The 20,053-nt window shown below is 39.5% G+C and overlaps 1 protein-coding gene across 1 annotated transcript; it reads left to right on the plus strand.

The window, feature by feature from the left end:
- Positions 1-573: 573 nt before the first annotated feature.
- LOC138753084 (dendritic cell-specific transmembrane protein) lies at positions 574-19,165 on the plus strand. The gene is made up of 3 exons (XM_069915675.1): positions 574-1,614; positions 4,438-4,767; positions 18,463-19,165. Exons 1-3 carry the CDS (start codon positions 592-594, stop codon positions 18,574-18,576), a joined length of 1,467 nt encoding a protein of 488 aa, XP_069771776.1. The 5' UTR covers positions 574-591; the 3' UTR covers positions 18,577-19,165.
- The last annotated feature ends 888 nt before the right edge of the window (positions 19,166-20,053 follow it).

The following is a 20,053-nucleotide window of genomic DNA, read 5'->3' on the forward strand; positions in this document are numbered from 1 at the left end:
GCTGATGTGAGTGCCACTAGTTGATGGTTATTTAGACAGATCACCACACTCTTTTTAGGCTTGATGCCTGTTTGAAACAGTTGTGTACCTATCCCCTTTCGGAGTGAGGTGTTGAAGATGTCTATCAATGTATTGGCCAACAATCACTTTCGCACATAGTGGGGCTTAACAGCGTTAAGTACGTTTAGAGTTAACTGAGAACTGATATGATTAATAAAAAGTATTATTTTGAATTTACCACTGTCTGGCTAATCTTCCATTGCTGTTCCTGTGTTAGGACTAACGGGAATGAAACGTACTGCTTTGCAGAGGCATTGTGGTCGAAAAAGATCCCCCCTCTTTTCTCGCGACGGAGGAGGTTATTTATAGAACAGCTGAGCTGAGCTAATCCAAGCATTAGCTATGTTCAATTTTACTCCAATGCTTACTTTGTATCTCAATGAGAAAGAATAAAAAATAGCATTCTCTTTACCTGCTCCTAATTGTTAATCCAAAAATCCATGCTCATCCATGATCTTTTAGTGACACCTGTGAATCTTTTATTTTATTTCAGTTTCTCCAGTCGCAGAAGGAACATCTTTTCACGTTAAAATGTCCGCACCCAAGATTGTCACTAAGGGCTTTGGAGACCTCTTTCAAGTGCTTGCTTCGGAACGGAAATCTAGTACCAAGAACATTTTGTGCCTGATCTCATTTTGCCTTCTGTTAAGCATGGGAGTTAGTGGCATTATCTATGTTTCCTTGCAAAAACTTGAGTGCAGTCTCCCAGTGGCTCTGGCAATGTGTGGAGCCATTGCTGTGATCGTTCCTGGAGCACTGTTCCTCTCCAAGTATCTGAGGTGCTTCACCCTAATATTCCTTATCTCATGTGGAACCAATCAAGGCCGCAATGCCCTGATTACAGCTGGTACCAGTGCAGTTATCTTCAACTGTGCCCAAAATAGTTTCCATAATCTCAGGGAATTAGTAGAGTACTTAAATTGCTTCCAAGAAGCTATGCTATCAACGATCAGAGATCATCTGTCAAAGTACGTTGAAGTCATCAAATGGATTTGCCAACAAATCAGTAAAATACCTCGGAGCGAAATGTTTTCAGACTTTATAAATATTTCTTTCACAGTCCATGATGATGATATAAAAGTGAAACTCAATGAAACCAGGAAGAATATCGAGATCCTGGCCAACCGCATCATTTCATCGCTCAACACCTTCACCAGAGTGTGTAAAACTGCTGTGGCAGTCTCAGCGGTCCTGCTCATTCTACTCTTCACTTGGTTCTACATCAGAAGCTTTTTGACCAATGTCAAGTTCAAAAACTCATTTGTCACCAAGCAATTCCTGCAATTCGATGAAAAGCAGAAAGAGCTGGGAAAGCCATGCTTGATCCAGCTAACTGACAAAGAGAAGAAATCCTTCATGAGAATCCCAGCGCTATGTGTATCAGAAAAGGAAGTGAAAAGCATGGCAAGGTTCCTGATTCCCATCTCGACTTATCTGTTCATCTGGATAACACTCATCCTGCTGGATTATGGAGTATTTTATTTTATAGATTCAATAAGACATCATATAGACCACCTGCCTACAATAAGCATTAACCTGGAGGTGATATTTTCTGTAAGTATATATACTTTCCCTTCAAAATAAAAGTGTAATTATCAGTGAAATAAGAAATTCTGCAGACACTGAGATTGTAGATCATACATAAAGTAGTGGAGGTGTCAATATCTCCGAGGATCTGTCCTGGAGCCTCCACATTGAAGGCTCGCCAGCAGCTATACTTTGTGAGGTGTCTGAGGAGATTCGTACATCACCGAAGACTTTTGTAAACGTCTACAGGACGAATGGAGAGCATTCTGGCTGGTTGCATCACTGTCTGGTCTGGAGGGGCCAACTCTCAGGAAAAGAATAAACTCCAGAGGGTTGTTAACATCACAGGCACCAGATTTCACTCAATCGAGGACATCTACATGAGGCGGTGTCTTAAAAAAGCAGCCTCTATCCTCAAAGGACCCCCCCCCCCCGACCCAGGCCATGCCCTCTTCACTCTACTACCATCAGGGAAAAGGTACAAGAGCTTCAAGATAAGCACTCAGTGGCATAAGGACAGCTTCTTCCCCGCTGCCATCAAATTCCTGAATGATCAAAGAACCAAAGACACTGCCTCACTTTTCATGCACGATTATTATTTTTATATCGTAATGTCATAAGATGGTTCACAATGTGAATGTTTGCATTATGACGCTGCCATAAAACACCAAATTTCATGACTTGTTCATGACAATAAATCCTGATTCTGATTCTGAAGCTTTGAAATCCTTCTTCATTGTTCACAATGTCTCCAAACTTAGTGTCATCTGCAAATTTGCTGATCCAATTTACCACATTATCATCTAGGTCATTGATATAGATGAAAAACAACAATGGTCCCAAGCACCAATCCCTGAGGCCACCACTAGTTACAGGCCTCCAGTCTGAGAAGCAATCATCCACTACTACTCTCCGGCTTCTCCTGTCCAGCCATTGTCAAATTCAGTTCACTACTTCACCATGTATACCTAGTGTCGGAACCTTCCTGACTAACTTCTCATGTGTGACCTTTTCAAAGGTCTTACTGGAGTCCATGTAGACAGCATCCACAGTCTTTGCACCAACTTTCCTGGAAACCTCCTCCAAAAACTCTATAAGATTGGTTAAACATGATCTATCATGCACAAAGCCAGGTTGACTAATCCTAATCAGTTTCTGGCTATTCAAGTATCCGATCTTTAAGAACACCTTCCAATAATTTATCTACTACTGACATCAGGCTCACTGGCCTATAAATTCCAGAGTTAATTTTGAGCCTTTTTTAAACAATGGAACAACATGAGCTACCCTTCAATCCTCCGGCACTACATTCGTGGCTAAGGACATTTAAATATTTCTGCCAGAGCCCCTGCAATATCTACACTAGCCCCCCTCAAGGCCCTGGGGATTTATCCACCCTTATTCACTTTAAGACAGCAAATTCATCCTCCTATTTAATCTGTATAGGTTTCATGATGTCTCTACTTTGAAGAGCAAATATTGACCATTTCTTTTTTCACAGTAGCTGCCTGCCAGGCTGAGTTTTTCCTACATTTCTGTTATCATCCTCCTTCAAGTCTGTTCTGGATTTAACCCTAATGCATCATGTCATATCTCCTCCCCCCCCCCTGAACCCCAGGGCCACAGAGCAACACTTACCTGATTTTCTTGGTGAGAATTCATTCAGTGTAATAGCAAAGCACATAGAAACATAGAAACGTAGAAGAAAGGAGCAGGAGTAGGTCATTCGACCCTTCGAGCCTGCTCTGCCATTCAACGAGATCATGGCTGATCTTAAAGTCCAGTACCCCGTCCCCGCCTTCTCTCCTTTAATACCCTTATACTGAAGAAATATATCTAATTCTCTCTTAAATATATTTAATGAACTTGTCTCTACTGCCCTCTGTGGCAATGAATTCAACAGATTCACCACCCTCTGGGTAAAAAAATTCCTCCTCATCTCGGTCCTAAATGGTTTGCCTATTATCCTCAAACCATGGCCCCGGGTTCTGGATTTTCCCATCATTGGAAACATCCCATCTGCATCCATTCTGTCTAGTCCTGCCAGAATTTTATATGTCTCTATGAGATCCCCTCTCAATCTTCTAAACTCCAGCGAGTACAATCCCAATTTGCACAATCTTTCCTCATAAGTCATTCCTGCCATTCCAGGTATCAGCCTGGTGAATCGCCTCTGCACTCCCTCCATTGCAAGAACATCCTTCCTTAGATAAGGTGACCAAAACTGCACACAGTACTCCAGGTGTGGTCTCACCAAGGCCCTGTACAGCTGCAGTAAGGTATCCTTGTTCCTATACTCAAACCCTCTTGATATGAAGGCCAACATACCATTTGCCTCTTTAACCCCCTGCTGTACCTGCAAGCTCGCCTTCAGAGACTGGTGTACAAGTACCCCTAGGTCTCTCTGCACTTCCCCATCTCTTAATCTATTGCCATTTAAATAGTAATCTGCCCTCTGGTTTGTATTACCAAAGTGGATAACCTCACATTTATCCACATTGTAGTGCATTTGCCATGTATCTGCCCAGTCCCTCAATTTATCCAAATCACACTGGAGCTTCCTGACCCCCTCTTCCGTGCACACAACCCCTCCTAGCTTAGTGTCATCTGCAAATTTGGAGATATTACATCCAATCCCCTCATCCAGATCATTAATGTAAATTGTGAACAGTTGGGGTCCCACTACAGCATGTGACCTCTGTCTGTGTGGTTTGTTCATTGGCACCTTGGGCTTAGCTTTATATTGAGGTTTGTGGTGATGGACCTTCAAAGAAATGATGTGTGTGTTATCTTGCCACATTAATTGATATACCCCTTGCATTAAAAATTTCTCTCTTTGTGTTTCTGCAGGAAATGACTGCAGTCATAGGCATCAGAAGTATGCATAAATACCAAAACATCTTCTCAAATGAAATTACTTGGTCTAAAGGTGACTGTATTCTTCATCTGACTCCATCAGTGAGCAAAATATGGATAGAACTCTGCATAATAATGGCAGTCTTAATGCTCCTCACTTTAATTTCTGCCAAACTGACAATGTTGAAAGTTATGGTTTTATCATTATTTTACAAGAACACTGAAGAGGACCGTGTAAAATTCTTGCATGAAAGGATATTGCAGAAAAGGCAGTGGGCCACACTATTCAATGAAAAGGAGCAACTGAATCCTGTAGCTAATTTGGTAAGGAGCTAACGTGAGAATAAATCTGCTCGAAGGACGATTAGAAATCAATAGGCACCCATGCAATTTAGAATGTAGAATATTGGACAGCAGAGTACAAGAGATTCAGGTGAAAAACTTGTGCTGACCTATATAAACATACCCCACAATCAATCTAACCCTTCTATATCTCACACCAATTATCCTCCATTTTTTTATCACAACCATGTGCCTGTCTAAGAGTTTTTTGAGTGTCCCTATTGTAACAGCTTCCACTACCACTTCCAGCAATGCCCAACACTCCCTGCATAAAACTAAGTACCCCTGACCCCTCCCCTGAACTTTCCTTGACTGAGCTTAAACGGATGTCCTCTAGTAATTAGCCATTGTCACCCCAGGAAATATTAGAATTCCTTTCTTCACATACAATACATTTTTGATGTTTCTTCCCTCCTAAAGAACTGATTTCCGATAAGATTATTGCAAACTGTAAAATGGGCATGGTCATGAATGAGGCATCAAAACAGCAAATCAAGTTCAAGTTCACATTTATTATCATCTGACTGTACAAGCACAATTTGATGAAAAAGCATTTTCCTGGACCATGGTGCACACACAATACACACCTCATAACAATCACATATGCATGTACAGATATAATGTAAAATATATATATAAATATTTTGGGATGATTTACTCGACTACTGTTCACCAATCTCACAGCCTGTGGGGAGAAGCTATTTGCCAGCCTGACAGTTCTAATATTGATGCTCCTGTACTTCCTTCCTGATGGTAGTGGGTCATCGATCATATGAGCTGGATAGAAATGGTCCTCTATAATTGTCTAAGGCCTATTTAAGCAATAGTAATGGTAAATGTCAGCAATAAAGGAGAGGGAGACCCCAGATACCTTCTCAATCATTGGGGCGGTGTGGTTAGTGGTTAGTGCAGCGCCAGCCATCAGGACTGGGGTTTGAATCTCCTGTGCTGTCTGTAATGAGTTTGTACATTCTCGTATTTCCATGAATTTTCCATGGGAGCTCCAGTTTCCATTCACCATTCAAAAAATATTGAGGGTGTAGGTTAATTAGGTGTAATTGGGCAGTACGGGCTTATAGCCCAAATAGGCCCGTTACCGTGACAAAGGTCTAAATTTAAATATAAATAAAATTTAATGATCATCTCTATTGACTTGAACACTGATGCCTTGCAACATCCTTATAATACAATGATGCAGCAAGACAGGAGAACCTCAGTTGGAGTCCGGTAAAATAGTGTGAAGGTGAGATGCCCTCCTCAAACTCCTTAGGGAATGTACACACTGCTGCACCTTCCCAGCAAAAGGGAAGCATAGTTGGTCCAGAATACACACTTGCACTCAGGTATTCAAACATTAACAATCTCTTTAATCACAGATATAGAACCGACCTCATGGGAGTAACTTCAATATAGTCTTAGAGATAAGGTGCCACAACTTTACCCTTCTAGATAAGGTAGCACAACATTACCCTTCTAGATTAGGTATTGCAAATTAATGCTTCTGGATAAGGGACCACAACTATATCCTTCTGGATAAGGTAGTACAAATTTACGATTCGGGATAAGGTACCACAAATGTACCCATCTGGATACGGTCATACAAATGTAGTCTTCCAGATAAGGTAGTACAAATTTACCCTTCTAGATAAGGTAGTACAAATTTACTCTTCTCAATAAGGTAATACAAATTAATGCTTCTGAAAAAGGTACCAAGACTTTACCCTTCTAGAAAAGATAGTACAACTTTACCCTTGTAGATAAGGTAGAAAAAATTTACCCCCTCTGGATAAAGTAGAATAAATTTACTCTTCTAGATAAGGAACCACAACTATACACTTCTGGATAACGGACCACAACTATATCCTTCTGTATAAGGTGGTACAAATTTACCCTTCTAGATAAGGTAGTAAAAAATTTATCCTTCAGTATAGGATAGTACAAATTTACTCTTCTTGATAAGATAGTACAAATTTACCCTTCTAGTATTTTATCCTTCAGGTTAAGGTAGTACAAATTAACTCATCTAGACAATGTAGTACAAATTTACCATTCTGGATAAGGTACCACAAATGCACACTTCTGGATACGGTCGTACAAATATACTCTTCCAGATAAGCTAGTACAAATTTACTCATCTAGATAAGGTACCACAACTTTACTCTTCTAGATAAGGTAATACAAATTAATGTTTCTTGATAAAGGTACCAAAACTTTACCCTTCTAGATAAGATAGTGCAATTTACTCTTCGAGATAAGGTAGTATAAATTTAAACTTCCATATAATGTCATACAAATTTACTCTTCTAGATATGGTAGAAAATATTTACCCTTCAAGATGAAGTAGTACTAATTTACCTTTCTGGATAAGGTAATACAAATTTACACTTCTATATATGGTACCCAAATGTTCCAATTTGGATAAGGTAGTACAAATTTAACTTCTAGTTGAGGTTGTACAAATTTACTCTTCTAGATAAGGTACTACAATTTACCCTTCTTAATAAGTAGTACAAATTTAGTCTTCTATGTATGGTACACAAATGTTCCCTTTTGGATAAGGTAGTACAAATTTAATTCTAGTTGAGGTTGTACAAATTTACACTTCTAGATAAAGTACCACAACTTTACCCTTCTAGATAAGGTAGACAAATTTACTCGTCTAGATTAGGTACAAAAATTTACCCTTCTAAATAAGGTGGACAAATTTACACTTCTATATAAGGTAGTATAAATTTACTCTTCTAGATAAGCTAGTACATATTTACATGTCTGGATAAGGTAGTACGTTTACTCATCTAAATAAGGTACCACAACTATACCCATCAGGATAAGGTAGTACAAATTTACTCATCTAGATATGGTACCACAACTATACCCTTCTGGATAAGGTAATGCGAATATATTATTCTAGATAATGTAGTACAAATTAACTTTTCTAGAAAAGGTAATACAAATGTACCCTTCTAAATAAGGTAGTATAAATTTACTCTTCTAGATAAGGTAGTACATATTTACATGTCTGGATAAGGTAGTACAAATGTACTCTAGATATGGTTGCACAACTATACCCTTCTGGATAAGGTAATACAAATGTACTCTTCTAGATAATGTAGTACAAATTTACCCACTAGATAAGATATCTTAAATTTATCCTTCTAGATAAGGTAGCACAAATTTACCCTTCGAAATAAGGTAGTAGATATTTACTCTTCTAGATAATGTACCACAACTTATCCTTCTGGATAAGGTTGTACAAATTTACTGTTCTAGATAAGGGAGTACAAATTCATACTTTTAGATAATGTACCACAACTTTACCCTTCTAGATTCTTCTTCATTCTTTTTCTTTGGCTTGGCTTCGCGGAGGAAGATTTCTGGAAGGGGTAAAATGTCCACGTCAGCTGCAGGCTCGTTTGTGGCTGACAAGTCCGATACGGGACAGGCAGACACGGTTGCAGTGGTTGCAGGGGAAAATTGGTTGGTTGGGGTTGGGTGTGGGGTTTTTCCTCCTTTGTCTTTTGTCAGTGAGGTGGGCTCTGTGGTCTTCTTCAAAGGAGGTTGCTGCCCGCCGAACTGTGAGGCACCAAGATGCATGGTTTGAGGCGATATCAATCCACTGGCGGTGGTCAATGTGGCAGGCACCAAGAGATTTCTTTAGGCAGTCCTTGTACCTCTTCTTTGGTGCACCTCTGTCGCGGTGGCCAGTGGAGAGCTCGCCATATAACACAATCTTGGGAAGGCGATTGTCCTCCATTCTGGAGACGTGACCTACCCAGCGCAGTTGGATCTTCAGCAGCGTGGATTCGATGCTATCGGCCTCTGCCATCTCGAGTACTTCGATGTTAGGGATGAAGTGGCACCAATGAATGTTGAGGATGGAGCGGAGACAACGCTGGTGGAAGCGTTCTAGGAGCTATAGGTGATGCCGGTAGAGGACCCATGATTCGGAGCCGAACAGGAGTGTGGGTATGACAAATGCTCTGTATACGCTTATCTTTGTGAGGTTTTTCAGTTGGTTGTTTTTCCAGACTCTTTTGTGTAGTCTTCCAAAGGCGCTATTTGCCTTGGCGAGTCTGTTGTCTATCTCGTTGTCGATCCTTGCATCTGATGAAATGGTGCAGCCGAGATAGGTAAACTGGTTGACCGTTTTGAGTTTTGTGTGCCTGATGGAGGTGTGGGGGGGGCTGGTAGTCATGGTGGGGAGCTGGCTGATGGAGGACCTCAGTTTTCTTCAGGCTGACTTCCAGGCCAAACATTTTGGCAGTTTCCGCAAAGCAGGACGTCAAGCGCTGAACAGCTGGCTCTGAATGGGCAACTAAAGCGCCATCGTCTGCAAAGAGTAGTTCACGGACAAGTTGCTCTTTTGTCTTGGTGTGAGCTTGCAGGCATTTCAGATTGAAGAGACTGCCATCCGTGCGGTACCGGATGTAAACAGCGTCTTCATTGTTGAGGTCTTTCTAGATAAGGTTGTACAAATTTACTCTTCTCGATGAGGTAGTACAAATATAACCTTCTAGATAATATTTCTCAACTTTATCCTTTTAGATAAGGTAGCACAAATTTACCCTTCGAAATAAGGTAGTAGATATTTACTCTTTTAGATAATGTAGTACAAATTTATCTTTCTGGATAAGGTATTACAAATTTACACTCCGAGATAAGGTACAACAACTATACCCTTCTGGATAAGGAACCACAAATTTAACCTTCTAGATAATGTACCACAACTTATCCTTCTGGATAAGGTTGCACAAATTTACCCTTCCAGATAAGGTACCTCAACTCTAACCTTCAGGATATGGTAGAACAAATTTACTCTTCTAGATAAGGCACCACAACTTTACACTTCCAGATAAGTGTATAAGCAACAACAAATTTACACTTCTAGATAAGGTACCAGGAATGTACCTTATCCAAAAGAGTAAAGTTGTGGTACCATATCTAGAAGTGTAAATGTTCACTACCTTATCTAGAATAGTAAAGTTATTGTACCTTATATGGAAGGGTAAAGTTGGGTACCTTATCCAGAAGGGTAACGTTGTGGTACCCTATCCAGAAGCGTAAAGTTGTGGTACTTATCTAGAAGAGTTAAAGTTGTACCATCTTAACCAAAAGGGTAATGTTGTATTACCTTAACTAGAAATTTACTCTTTTGGATATTGTAGTACAGATTTACTCCTAGATAAGGTAGTACAAATTTACTCTTCCAGATAAGGTATTACAAATGTACCATTCTGGATAAGGTAGTAAATATTTACTCTTTTAGATAAGTTACGATAACTTTTACCCTCCTAGTTAAGGCACCACAACTTTAACCTTCTGGATAAGGTACCACAACTTTACTGTTCTAGATAAGTTAGTACAAATTTATTCTTCTAGATAAGGTGGTATAAATTTACCATTCTGGATAAGGTATTACAAATTTACTCTTCTAGATAAGGTATCACAACTTTATCCTCTAGATAAGGTACCACATATTTACCCTATTAGATATGATAGCAAAACTTTACCATTCTAGTTAAGGTACCACAACTTTACCCTTCTAGTTAAGGAAGCACAACTTTACCCTTCTGGATAAGATACCACAACTTTACTCTTCAGTATAAGATACCACAACTTTACCCTTCTAGATAATGTACTACCACAATAACCTTCTGGATAAGGTAGAACAAATTTACCTTTCTAATAAGGTACCACAACTTTACTCTTCTAGATAAGGTAACAGGAATATACCCTTCTGGTATAGTAGAAATATACTCTTCTAGATAATGTAGTAGAGATTTACTCTTCTTAAGTTACGACAACTTTTACCCTCCTAGTTAAGGCACCACAACTTTAACCTTCTGGATAAGGTACCATAACTTTACCCTTCTAGATAAGGTACCACAACTTTACCCTTCTAGATAAGATACCACAACTTTACCCTTCTGGATAAGGTACCACATATATACCCTTCTAGAAAAGGTACGATATTTTTACCCTTCTAGATAAGGTAATACAAATTTACTCTTCTGGATAAAGCAGTACAAATTTACCATTATGGATAACGTAGTATAATTGACTCGCCTAGATAAGGTACCACAACTTTACCCTTCTAGTTATGGTACCACAACTTTATCTCTCTGGATAAGGCACCACAACTTTACCCTTCTAGATAGGATTGCACAATGTTACCCTTCTAGCTAAGGTTCCACAACTAGACTCTTCGGTATGATGTACCTCAACTTAACCTTCTAGATAAGCTACCAGAAATTTACCCTTCAGTGTAAGGTACCACAACTTTACCCTTCTAGATAACTATAAACTTCTAGAAAAAGTAGGACACATTTACCCTTCTGGAAAACCTAGTACAAATTTACTTTCCAATATAAAGTACCATGAATATACCCTTCTGGATAAGATAATAGAAATGTACTCTTCTAGATAAGGTACCAGGAATATACCCTTCTGGTACGATATTAGTAATTTACACTTCTAGGTAAGTTACTACAAATTTACCATTCTGGATAAGGTTATACAAATTTACTCTTCTCAATAAAATGGTACAATTTACACTTCTAGATAAGGAACCACAATGTTTTCTTTCTGGATAAGGTTCCACAACTTTACCCTTCTGGATAATGTACCACAAATTTACATATATATATAATATATATAACATATATAACAATTACAGCACGGAAACAGGCCATTAGGCCCTTCTAGTCCGCACCGAACCAAACACCCCTTTCTAGTCCCACCTCCCTGCACAATGCCCATAACCCTCCATCTTCTTCTCATCCATATACCTGTCCAACCTTTTCTTAAATAATACAATTGACTCCGCCGCCACTATTTCTCCCGGAAGATCATTCCACACGGCTACCACTCTCTGAGTAAAGAAGTTCCCCCTCATGTTACCTCTAAACCTCTGCCCCTTAATTCTTAATTCATGTCCTCTTGTTTTAATCTTTCCTCCTCTTAACGGAAATAGTCTATCCACATCCATTCTGTCTATCCCTTTCATAATCTTAAATACTTCTATCAAATCCCCTCTCAACCTTCTACGCTCCAAAGAATAAAGACCCAATCTGTCCAATCTCTCCCCATACTCCAGATGCTTAAACCCAGGCAACATTCTGGTAAACCTTCTCTGCACTCTCTCCACTCTGTTTATATTCTTCCTATAATTAGGCGACCAGAACTGCACACAGAACTCCAAATTAGGCTGCACCAACGTCTTATACAATCTCAACATTACCTCCCAACTACTATATTCCATGCAATGATTGATAAAGGCCAGCATACTAAAAGCCTTCTTCACCACCCTATTCACGTGAGTTTCTACCTTCAGGGAACGATGTACCATTACTCCTAAACCTTTCTGCTCTTCTGTATTCCTCAATGCTCTCCCATTTACCACGTATGTCCTATTCTGATTCTTCTTACCAAAATGAAGCACCTCACACTTATCAGCATTAAATTCCATCTGCCATTTTTCAGCCCACTTTTCTAAGCAGCCCAAATCCCTCTGCAATCCTTGAAAACCTTCTTCATTATCCACTATTCCACCTATCTTAGTATCGTCTGCATATTTACTAATCCAATTCACCATCATCTAGATCATTAATGTATATAACGAACAACAATGGGCCCAATACAGATCCTTGAGGCACACCACTGGTCACCGGCCTCCAACCTGACAGACAATTATCCACTACCACCCTTTGGCCTCTCCCTTTCAGCCAATGTTCAATCCATTTGACTATCTTAAAATTTATACCTAAAGACTGCACCTTCCTAACTAACCTTCCATGTGGTACCTTATCGAAGGCCTTACTGAAGTCCATATAGACAACATCCACTGCGCTACCCTCATCCACATTCCTAGTCACCTCTTCAAAAAATTCAATCAGATTGGTCAAACATGACCTTTCTCCCACAAATCCATGTTGAGTGCTCCTGATCAGACCCTGTCTATCCAGATGTTTATAAGTACTATCTCTAAGAATTTTCTCCATTAATTTACCTACCACAGACGTCAAACTTACAGGCCGATAGTTGCCAGGCTTCCTCCTTGAACCCTTTTTAAATAACGGAACCACATGCGCAATGCGCCAATCCTCCGGCACTATCCCCATATCTAATGACATTTGGAAAATTACCGCCAGAGCCTCTGCTATTTCCTCCCTCACTTCTCTCAATGTCCTGGGGGAGATCCCGTCTGGTCCCGGAGACTTATCCACCTTTATATTCTTCAAAAGCCTTAAAACTACACCTTTTGTAATCTCTATATTCCCCATATTTACCCAATTTGCTTTTTTTTATCTCACATCTCCCAATATCCTTCTCCTTAGTGAATACCGAAGAAAAGAAACTGTTCAATATCTCCCCCATTTCTCTAGGCTCCACACACAGTTTTCTGCTCTGATTTTCTAAGGGACCAATTTTGTCTCTAGCTTTCCTCTTACCATTAACATATTTGTAGAACTCTTTTGGATTAGTTTTCACCCTGCTTGCCATAGTTTTCTCGTACCTTCTTTTAGCTTTCCTAATTCCTCTCTTAAGATTCCTCTTACATTCAATGTATCTTTCAAACATCTCCTTAACTCCATGCTTCTTATATCTAATGTACGCCTCCCTTTTTCTTCGAACCAAGTTTCCAATATTCCTTGAAAACCACGGCTCTCTCAAACCTTTTGCCCCTCCTTTTAACCTAACAGGAACATAAAGCTTTTGTACTCTCAAAAGCTGATCTTTAAAAGACTTCCATCTCTCTACTACATCCTGCCCATAAAACAAATTGTCCCAATGCACGCCCTGCAAGTCCTTTCGCATCTCCTCAAATCTAGCTTTTCCCCAATCAAAAACCTCAATCCTTGGCCCTGATTTCTCTCTTTCCATAATGACATTGAAGGTGATGGCATTATGATCACTGGACCCGAAGTGCTCGCCAACACAAACCTCCGTCACTTGACCCATCCCATTTGCCAACAGTAGATCTAACACTGCTCCTTCTCTGGTCGGCACCTCTACATATTGTTGTAAAAAACTATCTTGCACACATTTCACAAACTCTAACCCATCCAGTCCTTTCACAGAATGTGTTTCCCAATCTATATGTGGAAAATTAAAATCTCCCATAATTACAACCCTGTGCTTATCACAAATATTTACTATCTCCCTACAGATTTGCTCCTCTAGGTCTCGGTCCCCTCCGGGTGGTCTATAATACACCCCTACAAGTGTAACCTCTCCTTTCCTACTCCTCAGTTCCACCCAAATAGCCTCCGTGGATGTGCCCTCTAATCTATCCTTCCTAGGCACCGCTGTAATATTTTCCCTGACAAGCAATGCAACCCCACCTCCTCTTGCCCCTCCGACTCTATCACACCTATCACACCTAAAACAACGAAACCCAGGGATAATCAGCTGCCAATCACATCCCTCCTGCAACCATGTCTCACTAATCGCTACCACATCATACTTCCAAGTATGATGGAAGTATCTTCTAGATAAGATACCACAAATTTATCCTTTTAGATAAGGTAGTACAAATTTACTCATCTAGATATGCTAGTTCAAATTTTCTCTTCTAGACAAGTAGTATGAATTTACCCTTCTAGGTAAAGTAGTACAAATTTACAATTCTGGATAAGGTAGTACAAATTTACTTTTCTAGAAAAGGTACCACAACTTAACCCTTCTGGTTAAAGTACCACAAATTTACCCTTCGGGATATGGTTCCAAAACTTTACCTTTCTATGTAAGATACCACAACTTTACTCTTCAGTATAAGGTACCTCAACTTTACCCTTCTAGATAAGGTACCACAACTATAACCTTCTGGATTAGGTAGAACAAATTTACCTTTCTAGATCAGGTACAATAATTTTACCCTTCTAGATAAGGTACAACTACTTTACCCTTCTGGATAAACTAGTACAAATTTACTCTTCTAGATAAGCTACAATGAATATACTCTTCTGGATAAGAGAGTAGAAACTTACTCTTCTAGATAAGGTAGTATAAATTTACTCTTCTAGATAAGGTATTAAAATTTACTCTTCTAGGAAAGGTTGTACAAATGTACTCTTCTAGTTAAGTACCACAACATTACCCTCCTAGTTAAGGTACCACAACATTACCATTCTGGATAAGGTACCACAAATTTACCTTTCCAGATAAGATACAACAACTTTACTTTAAGGAAGTACAAATTTTCTCTTCTAGTTAGGGTAGTACAAATTTACCATTGTGGATAAGGTAGTACAAATTTAATCTTCTAGTCAATGTACCACAAACTGACCCTTCTCTATAAGGTACCACAACTTTACCCTCCATGTTAAGGAACAACTACTTCATCCCTCTGGATATGGTACCACTACCTTACCCTTCTAGATAAGGTAGTACAAATTTACTCTTCTAGATAAGGTAGTACAAATGTACTCTTCTAGATAAGGTAGTACAAATTTAATCTTCTGGATAAGGTAGTACAAATTTACCATTCTGAATAAGATAGTACATATTTCTTTCTTTGGCTTGGCTTCGCGGACGAAGATTTATGGAGGGGGTAAAAGTCCATGTCTGCTGCAGGCTCGTTTGTGGCTGACAAGTCCGATGCGGGACAGGCAGACACGGTTGCAGCGGCTGCAGGGGAAAATTGGTTGGTTGGGGTTGGGTGTTGGGTTTTTCCTCCTTTGTCTTTTGTCAGTGAGGTGGGCTCTGTGGTCTTCTTCAAAGGAGGTTGCTGCCCGCAAAACTGTGAGGCGCCAAGATGCACGGTTTGAGGCGATATCAGCCCACTGGCGGTGGTCAATGTGGCAGGCACCAAGAGATTTCTTTAGGCAGTCCTTGTACCTTTTCTTTGGTACACCTCTGTCACGGTGGCCAGTGGAGAGCTCGCCATATAACACGATCTTGGGAAGGCGATGGTCCTCCATTCTGGAGACGTGACCAACCCAGCACAGCTGGATCTTCAGCAGCGTGGACTCGATGCTGTCAGCCTCTGCCATCTCGAGTACTTCGATGTTGGAGATGAAATCGCTCCAATGAATGTTGAGGATGGAGCAGAGACAAGGTTAGTGGAAGCGTTGTAGGAGCTGTAGGTGATGCCGGTAGAGGACCCATGATTCGGAGCAGAACAGGAGTGGGTATGACAACGGCTCTGTATACGCTAATCTTTGTGAGGTTTTTCAGTTGGTTGTTTTTCCAGACTCTTGTGTAGTCTTCCAAAGGCGCTATTTGCCTTGGCGAGTTTGTTGTCTATCTCGTCCGATGAAATGGTGCAGCCGAGATAGGTAAACTGGTTGACCATTTTGAGTTTTGTGTTAGAACAATATTAAAATTGTTAAGTACTTCTGGCCAAATTATGGTACTTTATCAGGAAGAGAGAAGTTGTGATACCTTATCCAGAAGAATAAAGTTGTGGTACCATATCTAGAAGTGTAAATGTTCACTACCTTATCTAGAATAGTAAAGTTATTCTACCTTATATGGAAGGGTAAAGTTGTGGTATCTTATCCAGAAGGGTAATGTTGTGGTACCTTATCCAGAAGCGTGGTACTTATCTAGAAGAGTTAAAGTTGTTCCACCTTAACCAAAAGGGTAATGTTGTGTTACCTTAACTAGAAGAAAAAAATTGTACTAGCATATCTTGAAGGATATAGCTATGGTACCTTATCTAGAAGGGTAAAGTTGTACTACCTTACTGAGAAAGTAAAAGTTGTGGTACGTGATCTAAAAGGGTAAAGCTGTGCTACCTTATCTGAAGGGTAAAGTGTTGGTACCTTACCTAGAAGTGTAAATTTGTACTATTTTATCTAGAAGGGTAAAGTTGTGGTAACTAACCTAGAAAGGTACAGTTGTGGTACCTTATCTAAGGTAGATAAGGTACCACAAATTTATCCTTCTAGGTAAGGTACCGCAACTCTACCCTTCTAGATAATTTTGCACAAATTTTCCATTCTAGTTAATGTACCACAACTTTACCCTTCTGGATAAGGTACCACAACTTTATTCTTCAGTATAGGGCACCTCAACTTTACCCTTCTAGATAAGGTACCACAACTTTATACTTCTGGATAAAATAGTACAAATTTACACTTCTAGATAAGGTGCCACAACTTTACCCTTCAGATAAGATAGTACAACTTTACCCTTCTAGATCAGGTACCACAACTTTACCCTTTTAGTTGAGGTAGCACATCTTTACCATTCTTGATAAAGATCCACCACTATACCCTTCTAGATAAGGTACCACAACTGTACCTTTCTAGGTTAGTTACAACAACTTTACCCTTCTAGATAAAATAGTACAAATTTACACTTCTAGGTAAGGTACCAAGACTTTACCCTTCAGATAAGGTAGCACAGCTTTACCCTTCTAGATCACATACCACAACTTTACTAGTAAATATTTTTTCTTCTAGTTAAGGTAACACAACATTACCCTTTTGGTTAAGGTGGTACAACTTTAACTCTTCTAGATAAGTACCACACTTCTGGATAAGATACCACAACGTTACCCTTCTGGATAAGGTACCACAACTTTACCCTTCCATATAAGGTAGAATAACTTTACTATTCTAGATAAGGTAGTGAACATTTACACTTCTAATTATGGTACCACAACTTTACTCTTCTGGATAAGGTACCACAACTTCTCTCTTCCTGATAAAGTACCATAATTTGGCCAGAAGTACTTAACAATTGTATTTTAATATTGTTCTAATGCCAGGCTTTGATGAAGGGTTCAGCACCTTGTGTTGGATTGAAATACAGTTGTCTCAGTCTGAGACTTAAGCACACAGTCAACTTCATTACCTCTGCATTCTCCTTCACAATAACCTTTTGTTTGTCTTCTGTGATATCTACCCATACTGATGTGCCTTCAATTACACGATGCCATCTAGTATATGGAGAGCGGGGACCAGAAACACAGGGCTCCTTCATGGGATCCAATCGCCCAGTCTGATTGCTTTTGGCTCTGTATGATTTTAAACTGCCTTTTATAGGAGCCGATACTGGTGTCATTTAAAATCCTGTGACAATAGGATTGTCACAATACCCAAGATGGTGGCAGATATGATTGTCAGCGACCTCGGGGGGTTGCAGGCTAAGGGGAAGCAGAGGGCTAGTGCAGGTCACCAGAAAATGGAGAGACCACTCCACCACCATTTGAAAATGGGAAGCAGAGGAGATGACCCACTGGACAGTGGCAACAGTGGCGGGCCAGGTGGGTGCTCTGCGGCTGAAGAACACACAAACTGTTGGCGACTCAACATGAGGAACCTACACTGGCTGTGGACTGCTGGCGACTGTGGTCAAGACAGACACATCTGGTTGAAGAGGTACCAGCTGTTGGAACTGGGATGTGAGAGGGGGCCGAGGATTCCTAATCGTGTTGGAGATTCAGGCCTGGATATTTCAGGCCTGGAGGTTCAGGCCTATGTAGTTGCAGAGGGTGTGGGATTGCTGGAATCAAATCCATGGACACTCAGAGGCTCTGGGGGCACTCTTTTACTTCTTTCCCTCTCTCTCTGACTATAAGAGGTGCCCGGCAGACTATATTCAATTTTGTGTAATATTACACACTGTTTTTAATTACATGACAGTAAAATAATTTTGAATTTTAAGAAAGGATTGTGTCAAAGTGAATATTTTAAACTTCATATTTCCATTTTTTCACCCCTACAGATTTCTTTCTGGTTTCCTATCTTTAAAATGAAGCAAAACCAAAGGAAACAACAGAAGTGGAAAAATAAAATAATTTATGACAAGAAATATGATGAAGTTCACATTGAGCCCTGATTGTTGATTCCTCAAGTCTAAACTTAAACTCAAAATAGCTCGTTTCTCTGCAGATGTTGATCCATTTTGAGAAAAATGTTACATTTTTGGGAATGTCCTAAATTAGGATGATATTGGCAGAATATGATTCTGTCTTTCACGATTTTAAAGATTAAATTAGATCCATGCCCCTTACCTGCCCTGTTTGGTTTTCCTCGTGGACCAGATAAACTTTTATCGCACCTCAAGAGAAAGTTTTAGCATGTTGATAGCCAGACAAGCAGTTTTAATGACATGGAAGGATGAACTCTCACTGACTCGTGCACAGTGGCTACGGGATGTAATAACATATCTAAGTTGAGAGAAAATTCAGTGTAATATTAAAGGTAAAAAGTTACAGTTTGACAAGGTAAGGGGCCCATTTATAGAATATGATCATAACTGGCAATTTTAGACGATTTGGGTGTTCTGGGGTTGATACGTCCATCTTCTGGAGGTCACGACCTGATCCATCTCTGTATTTCTCTTGAAACCTTGATTAGAGGGAGGGGATAAATTAGTTTTAATTTTAGGGATGTTTCTTTTAGAAAAGTGGATTTGTTCGTTTAATTATGATTATCTCAGATGACTTTTTAGACACTTTTAAGGTATAATGAGGTTTGTTATAATATAATTTAACTAATTTTTATGTGTAATCATTTTAAAAATCACATTTAACAATTAGAGATTAAATTTGAGTTGTCAATATTGTGCATTTATGTCAATTATATGCCATGTATATGTGTTATTATATTGCTCTCCTATATTAATAACTTGTATATGGATTGTTATATTAAACTCAATAAAAATATTTTTAGGAGAAAAGATTCCTCAAGTGTTGAACAACAGCTCAAACAGTGTTCATGTGTGATTATAACTTAAAGCCATAGACCTTAATGAATGGTTGTGCAGTTATCTGTAGAATTTTGTCTGTGCTGCAGTGATCTGCCCATTAATTTGTTTTTTTTTTAAATTTGTATTAAATTTCATAGTTTTATCAAATTATTGTGCAGACTTGCATTAAACACTTTGCGCCCCATTACAAACCTTTAGAAAAATATCAAGGATATGAGAAACAGAAGTACCTTCACAGAATTTGCTCGAGACAAAAATTGAGAACAAAGAACATTTATTATACAACAATGCAAAGTTGGGTGCTCACCCAGTTCATTTCAGTGTAGAGGTACCCTCTCCCCCCCTAACATTCTTCTGCCTTAGGCATTAGGCAATCCTGTCTGCCTACGTGCTGTTTCTGTGAACTTGGAGGACCAGGGGGTATCCTGTCCATGTCCCATCATGTCATCTTATTCATCTGCCTTTGTCCTTATTCACACCTTCCCAACCCTCAGGGCTTACTAACTCTTATATGCAGAACTTGCTAATTCTGTCTAAGGCTTACTAATTATATATGCGGAACTTGCTGACTCTGGCTAGAAGACCCTTATCTTATTCAGACTAA

Source organism: Narcine bancroftii, chromosome 2 (assembly GCF_036971445.1).
Source record: "Narcine bancroftii isolate sNarBan1 chromosome 2, sNarBan1.hap1, whole genome shotgun sequence".
NCBI lineage: Eukaryota > Metazoa > Chordata > Chondrichthyes > Torpediniformes > Narcinidae > Narcine > Narcine bancroftii.

Bases quoted from the DNA above. Each gene is read 5' to 3' on its own strand.
- LOC138753084 (XM_069915675.1), top strand. From the start codon at position 592: ATGTCCGCACCCAAGATTGTCACTAAGGGCTTTGGAGACCTCTTTCAA. The intron at 1,615-4,437 runs GTAAGTATATAT...GTGTTTCTGCAG, and splicing joins ACCTGGAGGTGATATTTTCT to GAAATGACTGCAGTCATAGG. The intron at 4,768-18,462 runs GTAAGGAGCTAA...TCACCCCTACAG, and splicing joins TGAATCCTGTAGCTAATTTG to ATTTCTTTCTGGTTTCCTAT.